General features: G+C 41.7%; 1 protein-coding gene across 3 annotated transcripts in view; it reads right to left on the bottom strand.

Annotated features, from left to right (window-relative positions):
• Positions 1-22437, bottom strand: part of GALNT1 (polypeptide N-acetylgalactosaminyltransferase 1) — a 146763-nt gene that overhangs the window by 19097 nt on the left and 105229 nt on the right. For all 3 annotated transcript variants that reach the window (XM_075921643.2, XM_075921642.2, XM_075921644.2), the window contains 4 exons: positions 14422-14629; positions 10225-10395; positions 3313-3430; positions 1535-1715 (listed from right to left, as the gene is read on the bottom strand). In XM_075921643.2, the coding sequence (XP_075777758.1) occupies positions 1535-1715; positions 3313-3430; positions 10225-10395; positions 14422-14629 (678 nt within the window). The remainder of the gene's footprint in view (positions 1-1534; positions 1716-3312; positions 3431-10224; positions 10396-14421; positions 14630-22437) is intronic.

Raw genomic sequence — 22437 nt, 5'->3', positions numbered from 1 at the left:
TTTAAGCTGGCTCCTACTTCTCTCCCCTGCCTCCGATAGAGGCAGCAGGGTGGGGTGGGGAGAGCGAGGAGTCGGCTAGTCGACTACTCCCTTACACCCTTATTTGGTGGCTCAGCTAGTGCACTCTCTGGTTTATGGGATCTTTTGATAAACATTCTTTAAGTTTGGATAGGTTTCCTCTAGGAAAAAATGTGTAGAGCTTCTGCATTTAATGAGTTATTTTTTCCACTCTGCTAGTTTATGTAAGCTATTGTTTGCAACAGTGAACAAATGGATGTTGAGCTTGATGGTATTAGTCTTTTAAACTAGTAGATTAATGCAGTTAGTAACTTCTGACCTAGTCCATCTTTTCAATGGGTAATGTATTGGTCCAGATGTGATTCTCACCCTGAGAAACTTGCATCCTTTGTAAGTATCCAGAGATGCTTAAATTGCAAGTCATATTTTTGGAATAATTTATAAATAAATGGACCTTTATGACTAAAAGCTGCAGAGGATTGTTTAAAACAATGAAGCAAGTTTTGGATACCCTGAAGCTTTCCAAAATCCTTTTATCCCAACTACTGATCCTTCCCTTACTGCTTGTGACCTCCCGGAATATTACCTATCAATCTCCAACAGGCCTCTATTATTCTTACTTTAGAAAAGGCTCCATTGGCTTCCCTTTCTGTACTCACCATTCTCACATCTTTTTAATAATTTTCTCGTCTGTTGGGCCTTCAAGTAAACTCCCCAGTTTAAATACTCTGAAAACTAATAACTGCCCATTATCATTATAGATGAACTACTTATTCCCAGGTGGGTAAACTCCTGATTGAGAGTTAACTGTATGACTATGAGAACAGTCTCAATGCTCAATTCTACTGTCCTACTAACCACTAAGACAGAAAATCAGGAACTGAATAATGGGATTGAAAGGAAAAGATAAAGGAAAACTAATCATGACTGATTTCATGGCTGACTGGTGCTCTTCTGGGAGCTAAATTTGTTTCTCCCCAGGAATTCTCACCCTCAAACTTGGCTACTCATTTCTTGTGGGCTAGATCATAAGCATCAATGGAAGAGCTGCTACATACAGGAAAAGAAAACAAAAAAGTTGAGGGGAATTAAGAGGGAAGAAGGAATTTATTAAGAAACATGAGAAAAAGTTAAAACGTAAAAAAAAACCACCTCCCCACCCCGCGCAGGGAAGTCCCGCGCGCACACCTGCCCCGGGGCCAAACACCACCCCCCACGCGGGGCTGACTCACCCCTTGAGGTAAGTAGTGGGGCTTCTCGGGGGTGGGAGGAAAATGGGGGCAGGGCAGACAGGACGCCTCGTGAGCGACTGGTCGAGGCCTCGCGATCGACCAGTAGCTCGCGATCGACCTGTTGGTGACCACGGCTTTAACAGAAATTTTTAAGTGATCTTTATTTTACTTGAAAGGCCTTTTCTCCAGAATTACTAGCATTTTTATTTAGCAAGTACTGACATTTATTTTTCACTCATATCTTCTATCTTGAATGGAATTGTTTCACAGCAAAGACTGCTCACCTGGGGAAATGATGTAAAAGAAATTCTTGAACTCATCCATCCAAACTTCTGCAAGACGCCTGTTATTTTTGTTGATAATCTGTCCTGTGCCACCTGGAAAAGTATAAGGAGTGGCTTTTCGGAACACGTGTCCAACATGCGAACAGGTTACAATTTCCAAAGTGCCCCCACACTGCCAAATCTGAAAGTGATAGAACAGTCACTGCAAAATTCTTTTTAAAAACTAAACCTAATTAAATGTCAAATTATGACAACCTATATTAAGACCTAAACACACTAAAATCATGTGAATAAAATATTCAAGCAGTATGCGTTTGCTGCTGAAGTTTTAAAGAAAGTTGAACCACAAACTGGTGAAAGTAACTGTCTTGGCACCTGGAACCAGAGTTTACTGAAGTGCTAAGCCAGCTTCTTACAGCAATAACCCCCATACAGATGAACAGATTCTTTAACTTCAAATGTATTTAACTAGTTCAGTTCAATGATTAGTTCATACAAAATAGAGAAACAGATAGAGAGTTGAAAAGTCAAAGGGCTCGTTTTCCACTTCAATTCTATGAAAGTAAAAGAGGTATTGAGACTGAAATTTACTAGTTCTAGAATCCTGAAATACATAGCAATGAAAAATAATCAGTTTAAGTTGCTAATTGCAGAAAATACTTCCTTTGTGTAATAGATCAGTTTTGAAGTCACCCAACATGGAATATATTTCAGAAATAGGGACAACATTAGGTAGATCACATATCTATAAAAGGATGCAACAACCAAGCTGTAAACGACAGAGGAAATACTAGCTTTTATTGGAAGGTTGAGCCACTAATATCAGTTTAGCTAATATCTCATCTCTCCAATATGCTATTCTAACAGAGCTTCTGAACAGGCAAAGCTTAATTGATTAATAGACTGCATAATGCAGTAGTGGGGCAACCTGCAGCCCACCAGGGTTGCTTATGCAGCCGGCAAGTCATTTGGTTTACCACTGCCCATGCACACTTTTGACAGAATCCTCTAGTTTCCATCCATGTAGTTTTCCTTTTCCTGGTATTACTAAAGCAATATGCATGTAAAGCAAGGGTACACAAAGTAAGGTGCTTGCTGATTGAACACATTGACTGTAAGAGCCATGGGCTATGGTTTACTGCTATGGTTTAGCCGGCCCATCCCATAAACTCTGGGTATGCAAGCCCAGTTAGTAAAACTACCTTATCCCAGGAGATTGTCTTGGTTATGACAATCTTCCAGCCCAGTGAGGTGGAGGGCCACTTATGTGGCCCACTCACAACCTAGGTTGCCCATCACTGACATAAATGGGCATTTTCCTTTACTGAAAATGCATCATTTTCAACAGTCCTCTCAAGAAGTTACATAAGATGTCATCTGCAGCAGGGCCAACAGCTTCACCGGGCCCCTGGGCAAGGGGGGAGACAGCTCCACCCTCCCGGAAGGGGTGGGCAGAAGGAGTGGGGCTAAGGCACCCAGCTTTCCATGCTCTCCCCTCCTCCCCCAGGCAGCCCTCACAGCCGCCCCGAGTGCATCACAGTAGTGCTCTAGCTGCCGTCGGCATGGTAGCGGAGGCTGGAACGTTGGGCCATTTTCAATAACCAGAACCCAGGTGCAACTGCCCTCTTTGCCACCCTCCTCTGCCCCAGGCAGGTTGGTCCTGGGTATCTGTGCTTGGATTTCAAAGGTATAAGGACTGCAACAGGTTACCATTTATACAATTTAAACTGTTTAAATTACAAAGCAAAACATTGAACTAAAAAGGAATTTCTGCTTACCCTGAAGGAAATTTCTAGATTTTCTCCTCCCCAAATATCCATTCCAGCATCATATGTTCCAATTTCTTGAAAGTAATCCCTGTCTATTGAAAAAAGGCCTCCTGCCATTGTGGGTGTCCTGAAAGATGACAAGTATGTTAAATCACTTTAAAGGCAAAATATTGGACATTTTGGATACACACAGAGAGAAATCTATACACCAAATCCTTTCCATACCATTTAAGTATCTTTGCATTTTTAACTTAGTTTAAAGGGGCTACCGCACATGCACAGCCAATCCACCCCCAATTCCTTCTCTGCTTGAGTGTATCAGTGTGAATTCCAAAGCAGAGGAAGTGGTGAGGGAGGGGAGAGTGGAGAACCCACAGAGACAACCATGTCAAAGAATATCAGTGATTTTGTAAAGTAACCTTTTATTTTCTGAGGAGTCTCCCTGTGGGTGGATCCATTTTAAGTGGCTGTCGAACAATGCCCCTCAATAGAGGGAGGGGTTTTGGAACCTGTGGAAAGCACCGAACATGCAAACTGCCAGTAGAGGGAACCTTCTTTGCAAACCATCAACTAGGGGCATGCTACTGAGGTCAAGAGTGCTCTGGTGTAATAAGCCCTAATTCTTGATGGAGCAAGAATATTGTTCACTTGGCAGCAGAGGTGAATACAGCCAGAATTCCATTTCTGTCATCTTTGTTTAGAGATGTCCTTACCCTTTGATTGCTCAGTAGTAGACAGAAAAGGACATGGGGACTTCCTAAATATTGTTTTGTCTTGGTAGTAGAGAACTCTATGTTTGTTGTGAGTGTGAAGATAGGCCTCGATGGCATCAGTGTGTAGGTCTGGGGAAAAACACAGTAAGTATATGGGTTGATTCAAATGAAATGGGGAGGCTAATTTAGATATGAATTTGGGGTGGGGCTGTGTGACTGGTTTGGTCACAGAGATCCCCTTGATACTGTTACCTGAAGTGCTGAAATACCACTAAGCCTGCCTATCTATATTTTGGGGTGCCCCACCACTCTGTCCTGCTGAATCAGACTCTTCCTCCAGCACTGATACATAAGTAGAGTCCTTTGCAGGATAATACACTAAAATGAGTTCAGCTCTAGGAAGGCTCAGTCAAAGGAACTTGCCACAGAATTCAGGTGCACAGCCCCAATGGAACCATAAACCCAGATAAATCCATTTTACTCTATATAAAGTTTTATAAAGCACAAGCTCATATTATTTGACTTTTTTTTAAATAGAGAGAGATATGCACAGCTACCCCTCATCAGGTAATTATTTACACTGGTTTTATTAATAAACAAAAGTGATTTTGTTAAGTGGTTGTAAGTAATAGCACACAAAGCAAAGTTACCAAACCAATACAATGAAACATGCCAGTAAAACCTAGAACAAAAAGAAACTTGTTCCTGCAATATCTTACCCTAACAGCAGTTCTAATCATCTTTCACAAACTAGAAAGTCTTCCAGTTTGGGCTTAGTCCTTTTCTCTGTTCAGTCTAAGGTATTTCTAGTAGTCATCTTGGGTGATAGGCAGGGATGACTTCAGGTCTGGCAGCTGTCCTTATTGTTTGGCTTCCCACCTTTATATAGAGGTTCTGACAAAGGTTGGAATCTTTTCTGTTTGGTTTGGACTTTTCCATAATTTCAGAGGAAAAGTATTTGGAAGATAGGTCCCAGCATCAGGTGACAAACGCGTGTCCTTGTGGTGATTGAGCCCCTCCCCCAGCCACCTCACTAGTTCATAGGAAAAACAAACCCAATTACAGATCATTGTCCTTATCCATGACCCATCAAGTTTCTGAAATACAGTTTGAGCCTCTCTAGTCGGGCACCATCCATGGTCTGGAATGATTTTAGTTAGCCAGATGTCTACTTATATATGCGTAGCCAAATTTCCCCACAGTCCCATAACATTTCTTTATAGCCACAAGTCCTGGCTCAGTGTTCTGTACTAATTTACCCCTAAATGTCTTCTAAGAGCCCAGTAAGCAGTGGACGCATTGGTAATACTGCTAGCCAATACTGATTTCCTGTGGGTCAGCAAATTCTCGGGTTCAGCACTGGTGAGGTCCCGAGGGTGCCAGGCTAAAGGTTCAACATATACCCTTAAGGGCCCTGTTTAGATTAGTAAAACAGGTTCGCACTTCAAATTTGTAACTTCAAATACAGAAATGATACACGCAACCCCATCACAGGGGGTAATATTACTTTTGTTTTTATGAAATATGGATAAGATAGATGTGACATTAGAGCTCCTAAAACCTCCCCCCGCACCTGCCATGCCAATCTGATGGCAAAGATGACAACCTTCATAGACAAGTGCAGCAGGGAACATGCTTTCCCCAGAAGAACGTGGAGCATGAAATTAAGATCCCACATTGGTCTTTCAGGGGTGAGGAGACATTCAGTAGACTTTTGAGAAAATGTTTGGATGCAGAGTGAACAAAGACAGAGGTGCAATCCACCTTGTGATAGAATGAGTGATTGTGGTGACTAAATGCACTTTTATGGAACTGTTGGAAAAGCCTGATTTTTTGTAAAAAGGCTTCAGATACAATCCATGATCTAAGGGAATGGAGTGAGGAGACAGATTAGCCACACACCAGAAACAGAATCTTAGCCTTTTGTGAGTATACCTTCTGCTTGGCTGATGACTATTCATGAGAATGCCTTTTACCTCCTCTGAGTAGTCAGTATCTAACTAGTCCACCCATGGAATAGCTAGGCCTTGAAGTTGAGAACCCGTAGGTTGGAGTTGGTGAATGAAGAGGTCTTGTACACTGGCCCAAATTTTCAAAATGATTGATGAGAACTGTAAGGCTGAGATGTAGAAGACTGGTCTGGTGTCTACTTTAATCAGGTTTGCCTCTGCTTGCGATGTAGTACATAAAATGGGCAGAGGTTCAGAGTAAGATGCAGCCTAGACCTTTGGGTTATAAAATTTCCCCCATTTTTTTCTTGTTGCCAGGGACATAGATACTGACAATCTTAAGGTGGCTCAGGAATCCTTAAGGGTATGTAGGGACGTGGCTGTGGCCTCTGCAAACAGTTTTTGGCCCTCAAAGGGTTTCACAGTGGCCTGAAACCCTCTCAGAAATCTGGATAGGTGGAGCCAGGATGCTCTGCACATCACCACTGATCTCACAATGGATTTGTGCAGTCCTGGCTAGCTCTAGAGAAGCCTCAAGGACTATCTTGGTGATAAGGGAGCTTTCAGAGATGTTAAGTATCAGAGGGGTAGCCATGATAGTCTGAATCTGCAAAAGCGGCGAGGAATCCTGTGGTACCTTATAGACTAACCAAAGTGTTGGAGCATAAGCTTTCGTGGGCAAAGACCCACTTCGTCAGATGCATGTAGTGGAAATTTCCAGAGGCAGGTATAAATATGCAGGCCAGAGTCAGGCTGCAAATGACGAGGTGGATCCAATCAGGGAGGATGAGGCCCACTTCTAGTAGCTGATCTGGAGGTGTGAATTCCAAGAGAGGAGAAGATGCTTTTGTAGTTAGCTAGCCATTCACAGTCTTTGTTTAATCCTGAGTTGATTGTGTCAAACTTGAAGATGAAGTGTAGCTCAGCAGGTTTTAAAAAACCTCACAATCCCAGGGATTGTAGATGTTGGATCTGTAGGCCTTCTTGTCCTCAGGGAGATGGTCAACAAAGGATGACATCATTGTGAAGAGGTTGTGTGAGAATTTTTTGAGTAGTGCAGAGTAATTCGTGAAGCAAATTGCAAAACTGGTGGAGGAACAGGCTTTCCATCCAAAGAAGTCAAGCTTTTTCCAGTCCTTGTCATAAGGGATAGACCTAGACTACTGTTTGCTCTTCTGGTTTACCACCTCCTCGATGAGAGAGTCAGGAGTGGGGTGAGTGAAAAGAAATCCAGCCTCTATGGCTGGGACATATTTTTTGTCTGATCATTTACAGGATAGGAGAACTGTAATGGGCATCTGCCAAATGGTAACTGGCAAAGCTATTTGAGCTGAAGAGGATACCTGAAGGATGTCCATAAGCTTCTGTTGCATTTCAGGGAGATTGGACAAGGAATTATCAAAAAAGCCACTACCCTCTTGAAAAAGCCCTGGAAGGACTTAAAGTCATCTCCGTCAGAATGGTATCGGAAAATAAAACCTTTCAGAGACTCAACAAAAAGATCTCCAAGCCCAGAAAAAGACCTGCTTCCTCCATTTCCCCAGGGAGAGCTAAGCAGCACAGACTTTCAATTTCTTCAGTGTCAGCCACTCCACAGCTGAGCACTTTTGACTCTATAGGCACCGACGGTGTGCCAGCAACTGCATCAAAAGGTGTCAAGGCAAAGGGCTTTTATTTGATTGCCTCTCAACACACACACACGTGGCTGCTTCAGTGGAACCAGTGCCAGCCTCAGGCTCACAGCAACATATTCAAACAGTGGGAGTGGTGCTTCCCTTTGATCCTGCTACTCCGCTTCAGCCTTTGATAGCCTCTGGAACAACTCTGGAAACTGGGAGAGCTCATCATGTTGAAACATAGGGTTTTATTTTGTTTTTAAACAGGAAGAAGAAAAAAGACTGTTAAATGAAACTAAGTTAACTATGTATAAACTAAAAAACTATGTTGCTGAGGTGGGCGTCGTGACTGCTGTACTACATCTCTGTGACTGCAGAGTAGGAACTGAGGAACCCAGACTGTGTGTATGCTATTTATACATTGACAGCTTGTAAGCTAGGCAAAGCGTACGCTTGGTTGGAGGGAGGAGCAGTGGTACTGCTAGCAAAATCTCTAATCAGAAGCGCTAGGATGCACCTTGACCCAGAATGGATCACCCACAGAGACATCTCTCAAAGGAGAATCTTTTGTTTTCCTGTCCTTTCACACCTGTATCTTAAAGTACAGTAACTAAACCGTTTTCTAGAGGAGTAGAAGATGGCCTACGTGAAAAGTCTCTCACTTCCACACCAACTGTTCAGGCACCTCTCTGCAACTACTGAACGTTGTTGCTAACTATTGGCATAATAGCCTGAAGTTTAGTCAGCATCTTTACTCTAGTTCCTAGTCAATAAGCGTTCACCTGACATCTGAATTAGCACTATGTTGGTGAGTTTCAGCAGCAGGAACTTATCAGTCACAGAGTTTACATCAATTGTTCCTCCCTAAAGCTATTCTCTATAGGTCAGGACAGAAAAAGTGGGTGGAAAGCTGCTAATACTCATGGGACAGATAGAAATTCTCTCTCTCTAAGGCTGATATCTTACGAAAGGCACCAATTTCCCCGAAAGAAAAAAACAATTTTCTGTATACCATTCCTCAACAAGAAATCATCATGGTCCAAGTACTGTTGCCAATGCTTACTTTCAATATCAGTGTTCAGAGAAACGAACACTATAATCAGGGATACATACAGCTCCATTACATACAGCTCCATTGCATTCCCCTTTCAGCTACTCAAAATGGTGCTAATTACTTGCTAATGATTTGCAAAATCTTCTAAACTTAAATTATTTACTTAGCTTTTTAATGACAAAATCAGTAATTTTATCACATATGCATGTTGGGTACTTTGACTACATTAAATTTGACAATATGCTTTTAGCACATATAAGACTTATCAGCAATTTCACTTATTCAGAAATGGTTTGAATTCAGTTTTTAAGAAATGACTGTGCACCTGCAATTAAACGTGAGTTCAATAAACTCTGCCAACAACTGTATGCAAAACAGCTAGACAGACATCTATATAAGTGTTGTGAACCAATCTAAAATATCAAGCCCTGGAAAGGCATGAGTTTCTGAATCTGATGGAACAGAAGATAACAGCTACCTCCACATAGCTATCGTTAGTAATAGCTGACATTTTAATTTAAAATGAAACCACTAGTTGTAAAAGTACAAGTAGATACTCAATAGGTAAATATACAGGCAAGAGGATGAGAATTAGAGGACCTAAGTTTACTTAAGTTTAAATTAAAGCAGTATAATCAATCACCCTCCCTTGGCCTAAATAAAGAGATTGCATTGCAAATAAAATCAACATGTAACTGTCACATCACTGAATCTCAAACATTTCCTCTCCGGGACTAAAAAACAGGTAAGAAAAAGGGTAATTGTGTTTGTCAAGTATATGGGAACTTGATGCCTTCATTTAAGCTCCCCAGTAATCAAATTGATAGTTAATTACGTGTTACAATAAAATTAAGGAATCTGAATTTTTTTCTCTTCACCATAAATTTAATCTAAAAACATATTTAGCAGGGAATCTCATCACAATACAGCCTTCGTATTATTTCTCAAAACATGCCAACTGTTATATCATTCCTCACTAGTTCTTGGTATAGTAGAACTGCAAAGACATGAACACCAAAGTTATGGGCTGACCAGTCAACTAGATACCATAGGAACCAGAAGTAGACAATCAGCAGCAGAGACCAAAAAAAGGCAAATGCTGTACTGTGACTGTGTTGCATTTCACAGGCACATCTGAGCTGCCTGTCCCCACTTCTATCCCTACATGTAGGGCACCCACCTACAGCTAGGAAGTGGAGATGCTGAGATTTGCTGGCAAAGCTGCAAGCCCCCACTGCCAGCACAAGGCATCTGGAACAGAAGCAATACTGGGACCTGCACTGCTTTCCTGTAAGTCGTGGGTGTTGTTTTCATCTCTCCTCCCTCCATGTGGAGAGGGGCATACTATTTTCATCATCCAGGTTGGGACACAAGCTTGCCTGGCTCAGGGAAAGAAGCTGCTTGGCTGACTTTGGAACCTGACCTGGAGTGAGAACTGCTGGAGCTGTGTTTTGTTCAGTTAAACTCCATTCTCCCAAGTGTTCATAACTCTGAGGTTTTACTGAATATAAAAACTAATATGGAAAGGAGACCAAAAATAATGAATAATTTTAGATATCTGATAATTTAATATAATCAATTCTCCTTACCTGACAGGAAGCGTCCGATCACCTTTCCTTCGGTCCATTTCTCTCTGAGGAACAGGATACCAGCGGAAATTCAACTTCCAGTTGAATCCACCATAGGTCATATCAGAACCTGCCATATATTCAAAGGTGTCATCACTGATTACATCAATGATAGGACACACTACTGTTCTCCTAGAGACACAAAAAGAGAGAAGTGCCAAAATCTATTAGTACAAAAGACCAACAGCTGTATCTTTTGTGTCTTACCTACTATACATAGCTAGCAACCCTTCGAAGTACTAGTACACATGAAGCCTTTTTCAGTGGACAAGAGGAATGAGAATTTAATTAAGAGTTTTTACCATTCCATTTGTAACGGTATTTGCTGACCAGGGAGAGTGCATGTTTGTCCTGATTTTAGTAATGGCTTAATTTTTATCAATATTACTTGTGTACATATGAACAGCCATACTAGGTCAGACCAAAGGTCCATCTAACCTCGTATCTGGTCATCTGACAGTTGCCAATACCAAGTGCCACAGAGGTAATCAAGTGACCCATTTCCTGTCATGAATTCCCAGCTTCTGACAAAGGCTAGGGACACCATTCCTGCCCGTCCTGGCTAATAGCCATTGATGGACGTATCCTCCAGGAATTGATCTAACTTTTTTTAACCCTGTTATAGACTTGGCCTCTACAACATCCTCTGTCAAAGAAGTTCCACAGTGTTGTATGAAGAAATGTTTCCTTTTGTTTTAAATGTGCTATCTATTAATTTCATTTGACAACCCTTTGTTCTTGTGTTATGGAAACAAGTAGATAACTTTTCCTTGTTTACTTTCTCCACAGCAGTCATGATTTTATAGACTCCCCCTTTATCTTTTTTTCTAAGCTGAAAAGTCCTAATATTAATCACTGTCCCCATATGGCAGCCGTTCCACCCCCCCTAATAATTTCTGTTGCCCTTTTCTGAATGTTTTCCAATGCCAAGATATCATTTGAGATGACAGGACTACATCTGCACGCAGTATTCAAGCTGTGGCCATACCATGAATGTATATCAAAACAGCAAGATAGTCTGTCTCACTCTAACCTTTTTTATAAATGATTCCTAACTTTCTATTTGCTTTTTTTGATTGCTGCTGCACATTAAGTGGATGTTTGCAGTGAACTACCCAGAATGACTCAGAGCTCTCTGTCTCGAGTGGCAATAGCTATTTAATCTTCATCATTTTGAATGTATGGGATTATGTTTTCCAATATGCACGACTTTGAATTTATCAACATTAAAATTTATCTGCTATTTTGTTGCCCAGTAACGTAGATCCTTTTGAAGTTCTTCATAGTCTGCTTTGGACCTAACTATCTTGAGTTTTATATCTGCAAGTTTTGCAATTTCACTGATTTACCCCTTTCTCCAGATAATTTATGAATATGTTGAAAAGACCCCTGTGTGGCACTACTAGTTACCTCTCTCCAGTCTGAAAACTCACCATTTATTGCTGTCCTTTGTTTCCTATTTAACAATCCATAAGTGGATCTTCCCTCTTATCCCTTGGCAGTTTACTTTGCTTAAGAGCTTTTGATGAGGGACCCTTGTCAAAGATTTTCTGGAAATCTAAGGACACTATATCCACTGGGCCCACTTCGTCCACATACTTGTTGACCCCCCTCAAAGAATCTAGTAGATTAGTAAGGCATGATTTCCCTTCATAGAAACCATGTTGACTTCCCCCCCAACAAATTATGTTCATCTAGGTGTCTGACAATTCTGTTTCTATCATTTCAACCAATTTGCCCACTACTAAAGTTAGACTTCCTGGTCTATAATTGCCAGGGTCACTGCTAGAGCCCTTTTTAAAAAAATGGCATAATATTAGCCATCCTTCAATCATTTGGTACACAAGATGATTAAAAGGATAGGTTACAATCAACAGTTAGCACCGCAATTTGACATGTGTTTTCAGAGCTCTTGGGTGAATGCCATCTAGTCCTAGTAGCTAGTTACTTTTTCATTCAGAGGCAGGGAATGTTTTTGGATAAGAGGTCACTGACAAAAAAAATATCAGTCAGGGGCTGCACAGAAATGAGAAGCAAAAAAACAAAAACAAAAAGCCTCATCAAAAACTCACTCACTGATATGCCCCACCCCAAGACAGACACTCTCCACATTCCCCTTGCATACCTGAGCCTAGAAAGGCACAGACTAGAGTTTGTGGGACTCCCCATGCTTTTGGGGTGAGGCAAAAAATGAGTGGGTTCAGTGTATGGGAGGGAGAGTGCAGGAGTGGGCTGGGAGGTGAGAGGGTGCCAGAGCAGGGTGGTAATGGGAGGGCTGGCCAGGCGGGAGGGTGCAGGAGCGAAGTGGGGGGTGCAGGCTGGAGATTGGGGGTCTGGGCAGGAGGGAGTGCAGGAGCGAGGTGGGGTGCAATGTCTGGGTAATGTATGTGTGTGTGGGGGGCGGTGGGGTGCTCCAGGGATGCACATGGCTCATTGTGCCCAGTTGCTGCCAGGCATCTATTGGCCATGATTACAGCCCACTGGAGTGGCGGGAGGAGGAAGGGGGAGTGGCAGCACATGGAGCTGCTTCCTCCCCGTCAGGCACAACCCATGGATTGGATCCAGCCCTGGCTTGCCTGACTCGAGCCAGCAAGGCTCCAGGGCTCCTCCCCACCCCCCAACAGCAGGGAGCTGGTGCAGCCCCACAGGGGAAGCTGCAGTTGGGAGCCCCAAGCCTCCGGAACCAGATCCAGGCAAGCCATGTGCCTTAGATTCCCCACACCTGGTTTAATTTATCAATTTGTACTTACTGCTAATAATGCTTTATGTATTCAAAGAAGCATACCAATATTAACTAAATTCCTCAAAACACTCCTGGAGTAATCAAGAAGTAGTAGTAATTATCCTCATCTTGCACATACTAAAACTGTGATAAAGTGATGAGGACTTTCCAATACAGCCATACAGCCACCCTAGATTATAAGAATTTTCCCTTCCTAGATGAATGCTCAATACATCTTACATGTTTTTAAGTAAATATTTGGTCTTTGCTCTGAAGGAATACTTAGACATCAACAACAAATGGATATAATGAAGTTACTCTGGTTAACACATATATACCAATGCCATGTAGAGATCTTCAACAGGAAGAACCTGCTTGTCCCTCATCCTGATCTTTAGGAGGGTGAATTCTGAGGCAGTAATTAGATTAATACTCTTGGAGATGCTTTTTGATAACTCTTTGTGGCCACATCCCCTTTCACGGAAAGTCACATAGCAAGATATGATTCAAAGGAGGGATAGCTCAGTGGTTTGAGTATTGGCCAGCTAAACTCAGGGTTGTGAGTTCAATCCTTGAGAAGGCCATTTAGGGATCTGGGGCAAAATCTGTCAGGGATGGTACTTGGTCCTGCTGTGAAAGCAGGGGACTGGACTTGATGACCTTTCAAGGTCCCTTCCAGTTCTAGGAGATAGGCAATCTCCATGAATTTAATTTAAAGATGTGTTTCAGTTGCACCTGAACCACAATTTATCCAACAACAACCACACAAGGAAAAACATGACTTAATACTAATTTCAAATAGGTGAGGAAGTGGTCCAGGCTGCAGGTGAAGGAGCTCCAGTACACTGTTCTCATTTTTATTATATTTTAGTGGAATGGATATTAGTATTTAACTTGAGGCTTGTCTACATTTATAGTGCTGCACTGGTGCAACTGTGATATTATATTGCTTACTGCAGACACTACTTACACTGATGGGACTTTCCAATACAGTCTTTCATCAGCATACTTAAGCTATCTGCATGAGAGGCAGAAGCTGTGTTAACGGAAGAAGCCATCCCATTGACAGCACAGAGAGCTGGGCCAGTAACTGCATCGCTTAGATGCATAGATTTTCAAAACCCCACAGTGACACTGTCCCTCTGACGTAAGTTGTAGACTAAGGCTGAGTCAGGGACATATACAAACAAAATATTTCATTGTAACTTTAAATTGAAACAGTGAGTTTTGCAAAAAGTTCCCTGGTATTAGCATTTGATATGAACACTAATTTTAATCACACATTAGTAAAATTCTGTGATATTACCTAATTAATCCACTACTTCAAATTAGTTTAGTAATATGTTCAGCTAAAGCCGATAAACCAAGTTAAGCCTGCAGTAAAAATGTTCCTTATTAACTTTTAGAAAGCAGATCACTAAAAAATCACTAACTACCTGTCAACTTTGATCCGTGCCAACAGAGGTTCAAGCCACCCTACTGTACATTCACAATGAGCATCTAAGAAGGTGATGACCTGTCCTTTAGAAGCAGCCGCCCCCTTCAACCTTGCTCTAATCAATCCAGAACGTTGCTCCATTCGAATGACATAAACTGGTACTTTTAACTTTTTCACATAGTTTTCCAATGGTCTCTTCAGGAAGTCTGCAAAATATAATCGATCAATAAGAAATAAAATAAGTTAACATGGTAATCATATGACTAGCTCCAACAGTTTTGTATGTGTACAATGTACTGCAATGATCCAGAATCACAAGCAAACTTAGTAATCTTGTTTCAGAAATACTTTTAACTCAATAAGTACATTAAATAAAAACAGAAAAGATCAATCATATTGAAACCTACAGAAGGAATTATCAATCTGTGGGAAAGAAACCAAGCTGTTCCATAAAAGGAGAGACCTGGAGCTCACATACCCTAACATGGAAAACCACAAATCTCAAATGCTCATTTTTCTTTATTTCCATCTTTCACTGCATCCCATGAAAGAGACGGAGAATGTAAGATAATTACATTAGGATCAAGTGAGATAACCAAGTTTTTCATCTGTAAAAATGTGCATCTTCTCCACGGCTACACAGGCCCAAACTGCATAGGTGGCTGTAGATTTTTATTGGTAAATATCAGTTTCATTTCACTCAAGCCGAAGAAAAAAAAGTATTGCCATAGATAATCAAAATTTATAGACAAAGAAAAATGCTGCTTGAGAACTTAGATATATGACTATTTACTTTGCATATTTGATGTGATGTTAAAACTGTCACTTTTAGCTTCTAAAAATCTCAACGTCTGCTGTCAGTGTTTGATCCCACCCCATTATCTGTTCTCTCCATAAACCTTCACAATTGTGAGAAATTAAGGAGATAAAAATTGAAAAAAATGCTTAAAATACTAAAACTATCCATCAAAATGATATAAAATTAGAACTCTATCAAGCCTACTTATCTATGGTGTGAGGCATTCACCTGACCTCCAGAAAGTAATGAAGAAAAAGGAGCAGACTATGGGAAGTTTGATGGTATGAGTTCTATAATTAAGGAGAATTTCCTTACATGTAGATTTAATAAATGGCTTATTTCATTTTTGCTTCCTTTAGAATTTCAGTTTCTTGCTAAGGTGTTCTTATTAATTTATCACCTCAGATCTAAAATAAAAGACAAAATCATCTAAGCATAAGGCAATATTTTAACTGCCAAAAGACCAACTAGCTCTGTAAGTAAAGGAACTATTGCAATATACTAGCTCTAGCAGACTACTAATCACCTACAGAATTAAAATTATTTGCATTACAATAACTGCCAAAAGACAAAAATCATGCATAGCTGGATTGTCTCTCTTCTCTGAAAAGCTAGTTTAGGATGAATGGCAACCAAAGGGAAAACAAACTATCCCGGGAATAGGGAAGAAAGAACATGATTAACAGATGTAGGAATACATGATCACAAACTGGCTATGTTCACAATTAGCAGATTTCACGTGTATCTTTTAGAAATGTAAACAAGTAATATATCGTATACTTATATTAAGAGTCTAGAATAAAAAATGGACAGTTATACTACTCATGTAGGAAAATAAATCTACAAAGGTACCAGTATAAAATAACTAGGTTATGAAATATATAGGAAGTGTAATGTTGCACAAAATATGCAATCAACTCTTAGTGTCTGTATTACAAATCTCAAAAAGCAGAGCTGACCCGAGGGTGACTACCATTAGTTGCCATTGCTCTGGCTGAATGAGCTCTAATTGACCCTCCAGTTGCAATGTAGGGAAGGGAAAAAAAAGTAGAATTACACTGTGATCCATCTGTTACACAAAACCTACAGGCAGGATAGATCTCTATCTTCGCCAGAGAATGAGATACTTCATTTTTATCAACATGTTCTAACAGGCTGAATAAAAAAATAAGGATTACCTGAGTGGCACAAACGAACTGAACAATGCATAATTTGATTGAGTACACAAGCCTGCTTACAAAAAGATTAATTGAGATTAAATAATCCACATTTTATCACAACCAAATATACTCCTCTATTTCAATTGCAGCCCTCCAGACACATTAAACAAACAGAACCGTGGGCCAACGTTAGGGCAATACTTCATTCTGATCTATGTGGAAGCCATGGTTTCAATTTCTGTGCTTTCCCTCCTACATTACCCACCACATGAGAAAGAAGGAGTGTGTCATATTGATCAATGTGTTCTTCCTGTGGAAAAATTCAGTAGTTGCCATAACCTTTTAAAATAGTCTAACCATTTATAGCTAGATCAACATAGGCAACAACACTGACTTGAAGCATGCAAATGTAATACCAGAAGACTGGTAAAGTTCTAACAGAAAAAAGATTTTTAAAAACAAAGACAACCCTGACTGGCAAAGATTCAATGTGAACCATCTTGTTCTGCTTACAGAATAGTAAAAGGTACTGCATATAAAGAGTTACTATTATTTCAGAAAGTAAAATCTGGTCAAAAGTGTTATGAATTTTGAAATTTTTAATTCCAAAAATAAACATTCATGGAATGTTTCATTTACTTTTTAAACTAATTACAGAATTAGGGATGTTAATATAGCCAAATAACCGCTTAGCCGATAAAATGATGCTTACTGATTAATGGTAGGTATTGTTTACACTCAACTAGCTCCCAGGGAGGCAGCTTTGCAGCGGCAAGGCAGTGAAGCCTCCTCCCTGGAAGATGGGTCCATAAGGGCTACTCGTTCTGCTCCTGGGTAGGCTTCACTGCCAACTTTGCAATATAAAGATAAGCTTTATACTACAGAGACCACAGTGTGCATAACAGCTAATATTTTTAGTGCACACACAATTACCATATTAAACTATTAACTTCCCTATATAGAAACAGGTTGAAATTTTTCAAGTTTTGTAAATTATCTAAATAAGGACAAATAATATTTTAACTGGAGTCCCAGGATACAATGTTGGGGCCTAATTTCCAAAATGAAAACAATGAGTAGTTCCAGTTCAACCAACTTCAAGGGGACTAGTCATAGTAATAAATACTCTACCCAGTCTTAAGTGTTTACAGAACTGGAACCTTACGTAGTATTCCAACTCTACTTGGAAGTAGGGTTGCCAGGTGTCTGGTTTTCTACCGGACAGTTCGGCGTTTGCACTCTTTGCCCAGTAAAAAAAAATTCAGAAAACACCAGACATGTGCAATTTCTGGTATTTTCTGAATTTCTAGCTGGGCGCCGAACAGAAGCCTGGCAAGGGCAAGGGAGCGACTGGGAGGCGGGGCTGCGATTGGCACTGGGAGCCTCTGGTTGCGTGCAGAAGCCGGGAGGGAGGAGTGGCCGGGAATCTCAGCCTCTCCCTCTGCCCTCCACCTGGCTTCTGCTAGCAACTAGAGGGAGTGCCTGCCAGGGGCTCGGCCCGTTGCACTCCAGCTGCAGCCAGTGGCTGCCCCAGCCCCACGTCGTCACTGGATCCCACCTCCAGCAAGAGACACAGACCCACCACTCAGGCCCCTGCACCAGGAGCGCTCTGGCTTGGCCAGGCTTGGGACCCGCCCCATGCACAGACCCAGAGCACCATGCGAAGTCAGAGACACATGGCATGTGTGGGCGCTGGGTCCTCACTTTAAGCAGGCAGCTCCTGTGAGCCCTCCCCCCCCCCCCCCCGTAACCCCACAACTGCCCTTGCGAGTCCCCGGCTCCCCTTCTACATGCCTCCTCACAACCTGCCCCTGTGAGCCCCCCTCAATCCCCCACTTCATCCCAGGGTGCTTTGACAGACACCCCAATATCCTGCAAAGTCGAGCAGTGAAGTGACCCTGGTCTCTGTTTGCCAGATGCTGGGAATGGGCAAGAGGGGGTGGATCACTTGCGATTTTTGCACCCTCTGTCTGGTAAAAAAAATTCAGAAAATACCAGACGTGTAATGTCCGGTATTTTTTGTTTTTCTAGCTGGGCACTGGACGGAAGCCTGGTGGTGCCTCCTGTGATTGTGTGCTGAAGCTGGGCGGTACGGGGTTTTTTGTTTTTTTTATATGCCCAACACACGTGGTTTTTTTTTCTTTTTTGTTCGACAAAAAATTTTAGCCCATGTGTTTGGAATTTTTTGGGAGAGCATCTGGCAACCCTACTTGGAAGTAAAAAGGAAAAAAGTGAGAGTCTAGCTGCCTGACCCAAAACTTCCTTCCAGAGAAGTCAGGAAAAGAACCTAGGAATTCTGACTGACAATGTTCCTCTGCAATTAGTTGTGTAAGTCACTGTTGAAGAACATGTTGTTACCCAACTTCCCTCTCTGGGGACTGGCTTATACAGCAGAAGACTATTATTCTTTGCATTCTTTAGGTACAAACCGGCTCATGATCAATGCATTGTAGTTACTGATCTACCCATAGCTCGCTCTCAGACATCTTATGTGAGAGGGAGCAAAATTTTATCATGCTGCATATGTCTAAGAGGTCTGAATTAACATCTCAAACTTAATTCTGGTATTTTAAAACTTGAGAAACTAATTTTGCAATCTTTTCATTCTTTTATTGTAGATTTTTTTGTAAACAAAGAATTAAAATAGATACTTTATGGAATTTTAAACTAACTGCAGTATGACATCTAATGGATAACTTATGCCCTTGCCTTTGAATACAACATATCCTTTCTTTAGAATCTTTCTGTAAATATTATCTAGTTGTATGGGTTTTCAAGACTATGTCTAGTGAAACACTGTTTTTATTAAATTATATAGAAATTTTCCTCAGTGCCCAATAAATTATAAGCAATACATTGGTGTTTTATTAAAGGGATCTATAGGGAAGGAAGACAAAGCAACACAGACAAAGCAACATTAATTTTTGTTTACTGCCCATGACTTACTAAAAATACCTGTGACTAAAACATAGCCTTACTCATAAGGAACAAACTTTTGTGGAAGAGAGATTGAATAGTCTGAAAGTAAAACTAAAACATTTGATTTTTTTCTGTGTATATTTGACTAGCTAGTATGGTTTCACCTAGTAGTTTCTTTTTTGATCCTTGCTAGTACATTCCCTCTTGATGTGACCTGCAATCATCCTGTGCTGACCTAGTTCTTAGCACAAAATGAGTAATTAATTCAGGTGTGACATTGACAGATTAGTTGTCTGTTCACACCAAAGTCCCCATGTCTTAACTGTAAATACATAGCGCACGTACATGTTAGACTTGTTTAAAGAGCTATTAAGAGTTATAAGAATGTGTTTAGACCCATGGAATATTTGTAAGTTGTTGCATGCATTAATTTCACTTCTAGCATCTGTATCTCATATTGTAAGGTAACTAGTATCTGCAAGTTCTATATAAAAAAAAAAGTTATCTGTTCTGTAACTGGTGTTTAAGATGTGTTACTTATGTCCATTCGAAGTTAGGTGTGTGCATGAACCACATGTACTGGTACCAGAAACTTTTTCCTTAGCAGTAAGGAACTGGCTATGGTGCTCCCTGAAGTGGCACCCTCATGGTGCAACATAAGGGGCACCTCCAGCTCTCTTCACCTTCAGTTCCTTCTTGCCAGAATCCTGCTAATGAGTGGAATGCTTGGGAACACATACATCAGCCCCCCCCCCCTCCCCCGCCCCCCGACTAGAGTAGAAGGAAGGCATCAGAGAGCTTTGTTGTTGTAATACTGAAGGGAACAAAACTGCATACAGTTCATGTTGTGCCTTGTGGCAAACAGGTCCACTTCAGGAGTTCCCCATCCCTGGAAGAGTATCTGGGCCATCTCTGAGTGGAGTCACCACTCCTGGAAAGATAAGGATCTGCTGAGACAATCTGCCAACATTTTTTTGTTGCTGAGATGAAATGCCTCCAGAGAATCATATGTTATATGCAGAACTCTCAGATATGAAGCACCTCTTGACAAAGGGCTGAAGAGCATACTCTTTCCCTTTCTGTTAATGAAGAACATGGAGACCATGGTGTCAGTCAATACCTAAACCACATGGTCCTTCAGTTGCAAGAGGAACACTTCACACACCAGGCAAATTTCTCTGAACTATTTGACATTTACATGTAATGTCAACTCTTCTGGGGACCAAGTACCCTGCATGTGCAACACTCCAAGTTGCACCCTACATCCAAGGCATCGATATCAGCAAAACTGATGGATGGATGCTGTCTAAAAAAAACACCTTGTAGGACCGTTCTGAGGTTGGTCCACCACTGGATTGACGCAAGCACATCTAGTAGAACGGTGACCACACCTTGTTCAGGTGTACCCTGAATAGGGGATAAACTCGTGCCAGCCAACATTGAAATGGTCACTTCTGGAGCCTTACGTGGCATATGCTGTATATGCATTCTGCCAGGTGGCCCAATAGGATCCCTTGTTCCTGAGGCCTTAGGGGGACTGCTTCCCCAGCTCCCGCTCTTCCTGCAGCAGGTTCTGCAATAGATTCTTGTGAAAGGGATCCCTGAAGAGGAATGGGGAGTGAGAGGAGGGCGTAGGGGTGGAAACAAAATGGAGGATAAAATCCTGCATCACAGTACTGTGGACCCAGTGGTTGGAGGTAATAGAAGCCCAGGTATGGAGGAAAATGGTAAGCTGGTTGGAAAAAAGAAGTAGGGAAGGATCCAGGATACTTTTTATAATGTTACCCAGGAGCAAACCCTCAAAATGTCTGCTGAGAGCTATACTGGAGATGGGAAGAAAATGCTTGTGCAAAGGCAGAAGGCTGCTGATCCTAATGGTGCTTGTAGGATTTCCCTTCCTTTTGGAAGGGATCCTGTCTCTGCTGGCTACACTACTGGGGCACAAGCAGTAACTTAAAACAATTTTTGGTTGACCTAAGGCATACAAGCTCGAGTGTTAAGTGTGTTATATGGGTCTTTGAGCCCAAACAGCTAATCAGTTTTCTCTGCCAACAGGGCAAGGCCATCAAATATAAGGTCCTACAGAGAATTTTGCACCTCCACAGGCTGTCCCTAAGATTGTAGCCACACACATTTCTTCAGTGATGGAATAGGCTATGGATTACACCACTGACTCAGCAGCATCTGAATCTGCTTGCAAAGCTACCCTAGCAACTCTCTGTCCCTCTTCTAGGATGGTGTGAAACAGTTTCCTAATGTCCTCTGGGGAGTCAACAAAGTTAGGCATGAATTTCCACAAATTAAAGTCATAGCAGCTTAACAGAGCCTAACAGTTGACAAACCTGAGCTGCAAGCTTATTGACAATTATTTTTCTCCTAAAACAGTTTAGTTTTTTAGGCTCTTTGTTCTTAGAAGTGGCACCTGGTTCGCCCTACTTTTTCACTCATTGACAGCTGAAATTGCCAACGAGTTCGGGGCAAGGCAATATGTAAGCATCCATACCCCTTGGCAGGCATGTAATATTGCAAAGCTCTGCATGGTAGTGGAGAAGTCTGCCAAAAGGCTTTAGTGATCTTGGCATCCCCTTCATGCACAGGCAGTACAATCCTGGTATGGGTTGCTGAGTTGAGGACACTGAAGAGGTAGTGTGTGCTGGCCCCTCCAGTGCCTCCACTGCCAGCCCCAAATGAGAGACCATTCACTGGTGAGCCACAGCATCTTCTTTGCGAACTATGGGCAAGGAATGAAGAAGATGCTGGTACTGTGGGTGATACTCCCTCTGGGCCTTGCTCTGTCTAGCCATTCTTCCCCTCCCCTGCTCCCAGTTGGATCTAGGAAGTTTCTGATATGGCACCAGAGCTTCTGGCACTGTTGGTCAGAAAATGGCAGCCAATGGCCTTCTGGAGGTTATTGAGACCACTTTTGAGCCCTGCAACTGTTGAGTCAAGCCTCATGGAGTCCACTGCCACTGGTCCTGAGGCCAAGGAAAATCTTGCAGTGCCAGTGGAGAAAATGTGCCACTAAGGGAGGACCTTGAACCATCTGTAAGGACTCTTCGTCTGACTCTGAGACCTGAGATGGGGATCAAGCTCCGGTAACTTGTACTGTGCAGAAACTGACCAGGTGTCCTTCTCC

Source organism: Pelodiscus sinensis, chromosome 2 (genome assembly GCF_052426305.1).
Source record: "Pelodiscus sinensis isolate ZL-2025 chromosome 2, ASM5242630v1, whole genome shotgun sequence".
Classification (NCBI taxonomy): Eukaryota; Metazoa; Chordata; order Testudines; family Trionychidae; genus Pelodiscus; species Pelodiscus sinensis.
The sequence above is the reverse complement of the archived record's forward strand: the minus strand, read 5'-3'. Positions and strand labels throughout refer to the sequence as shown.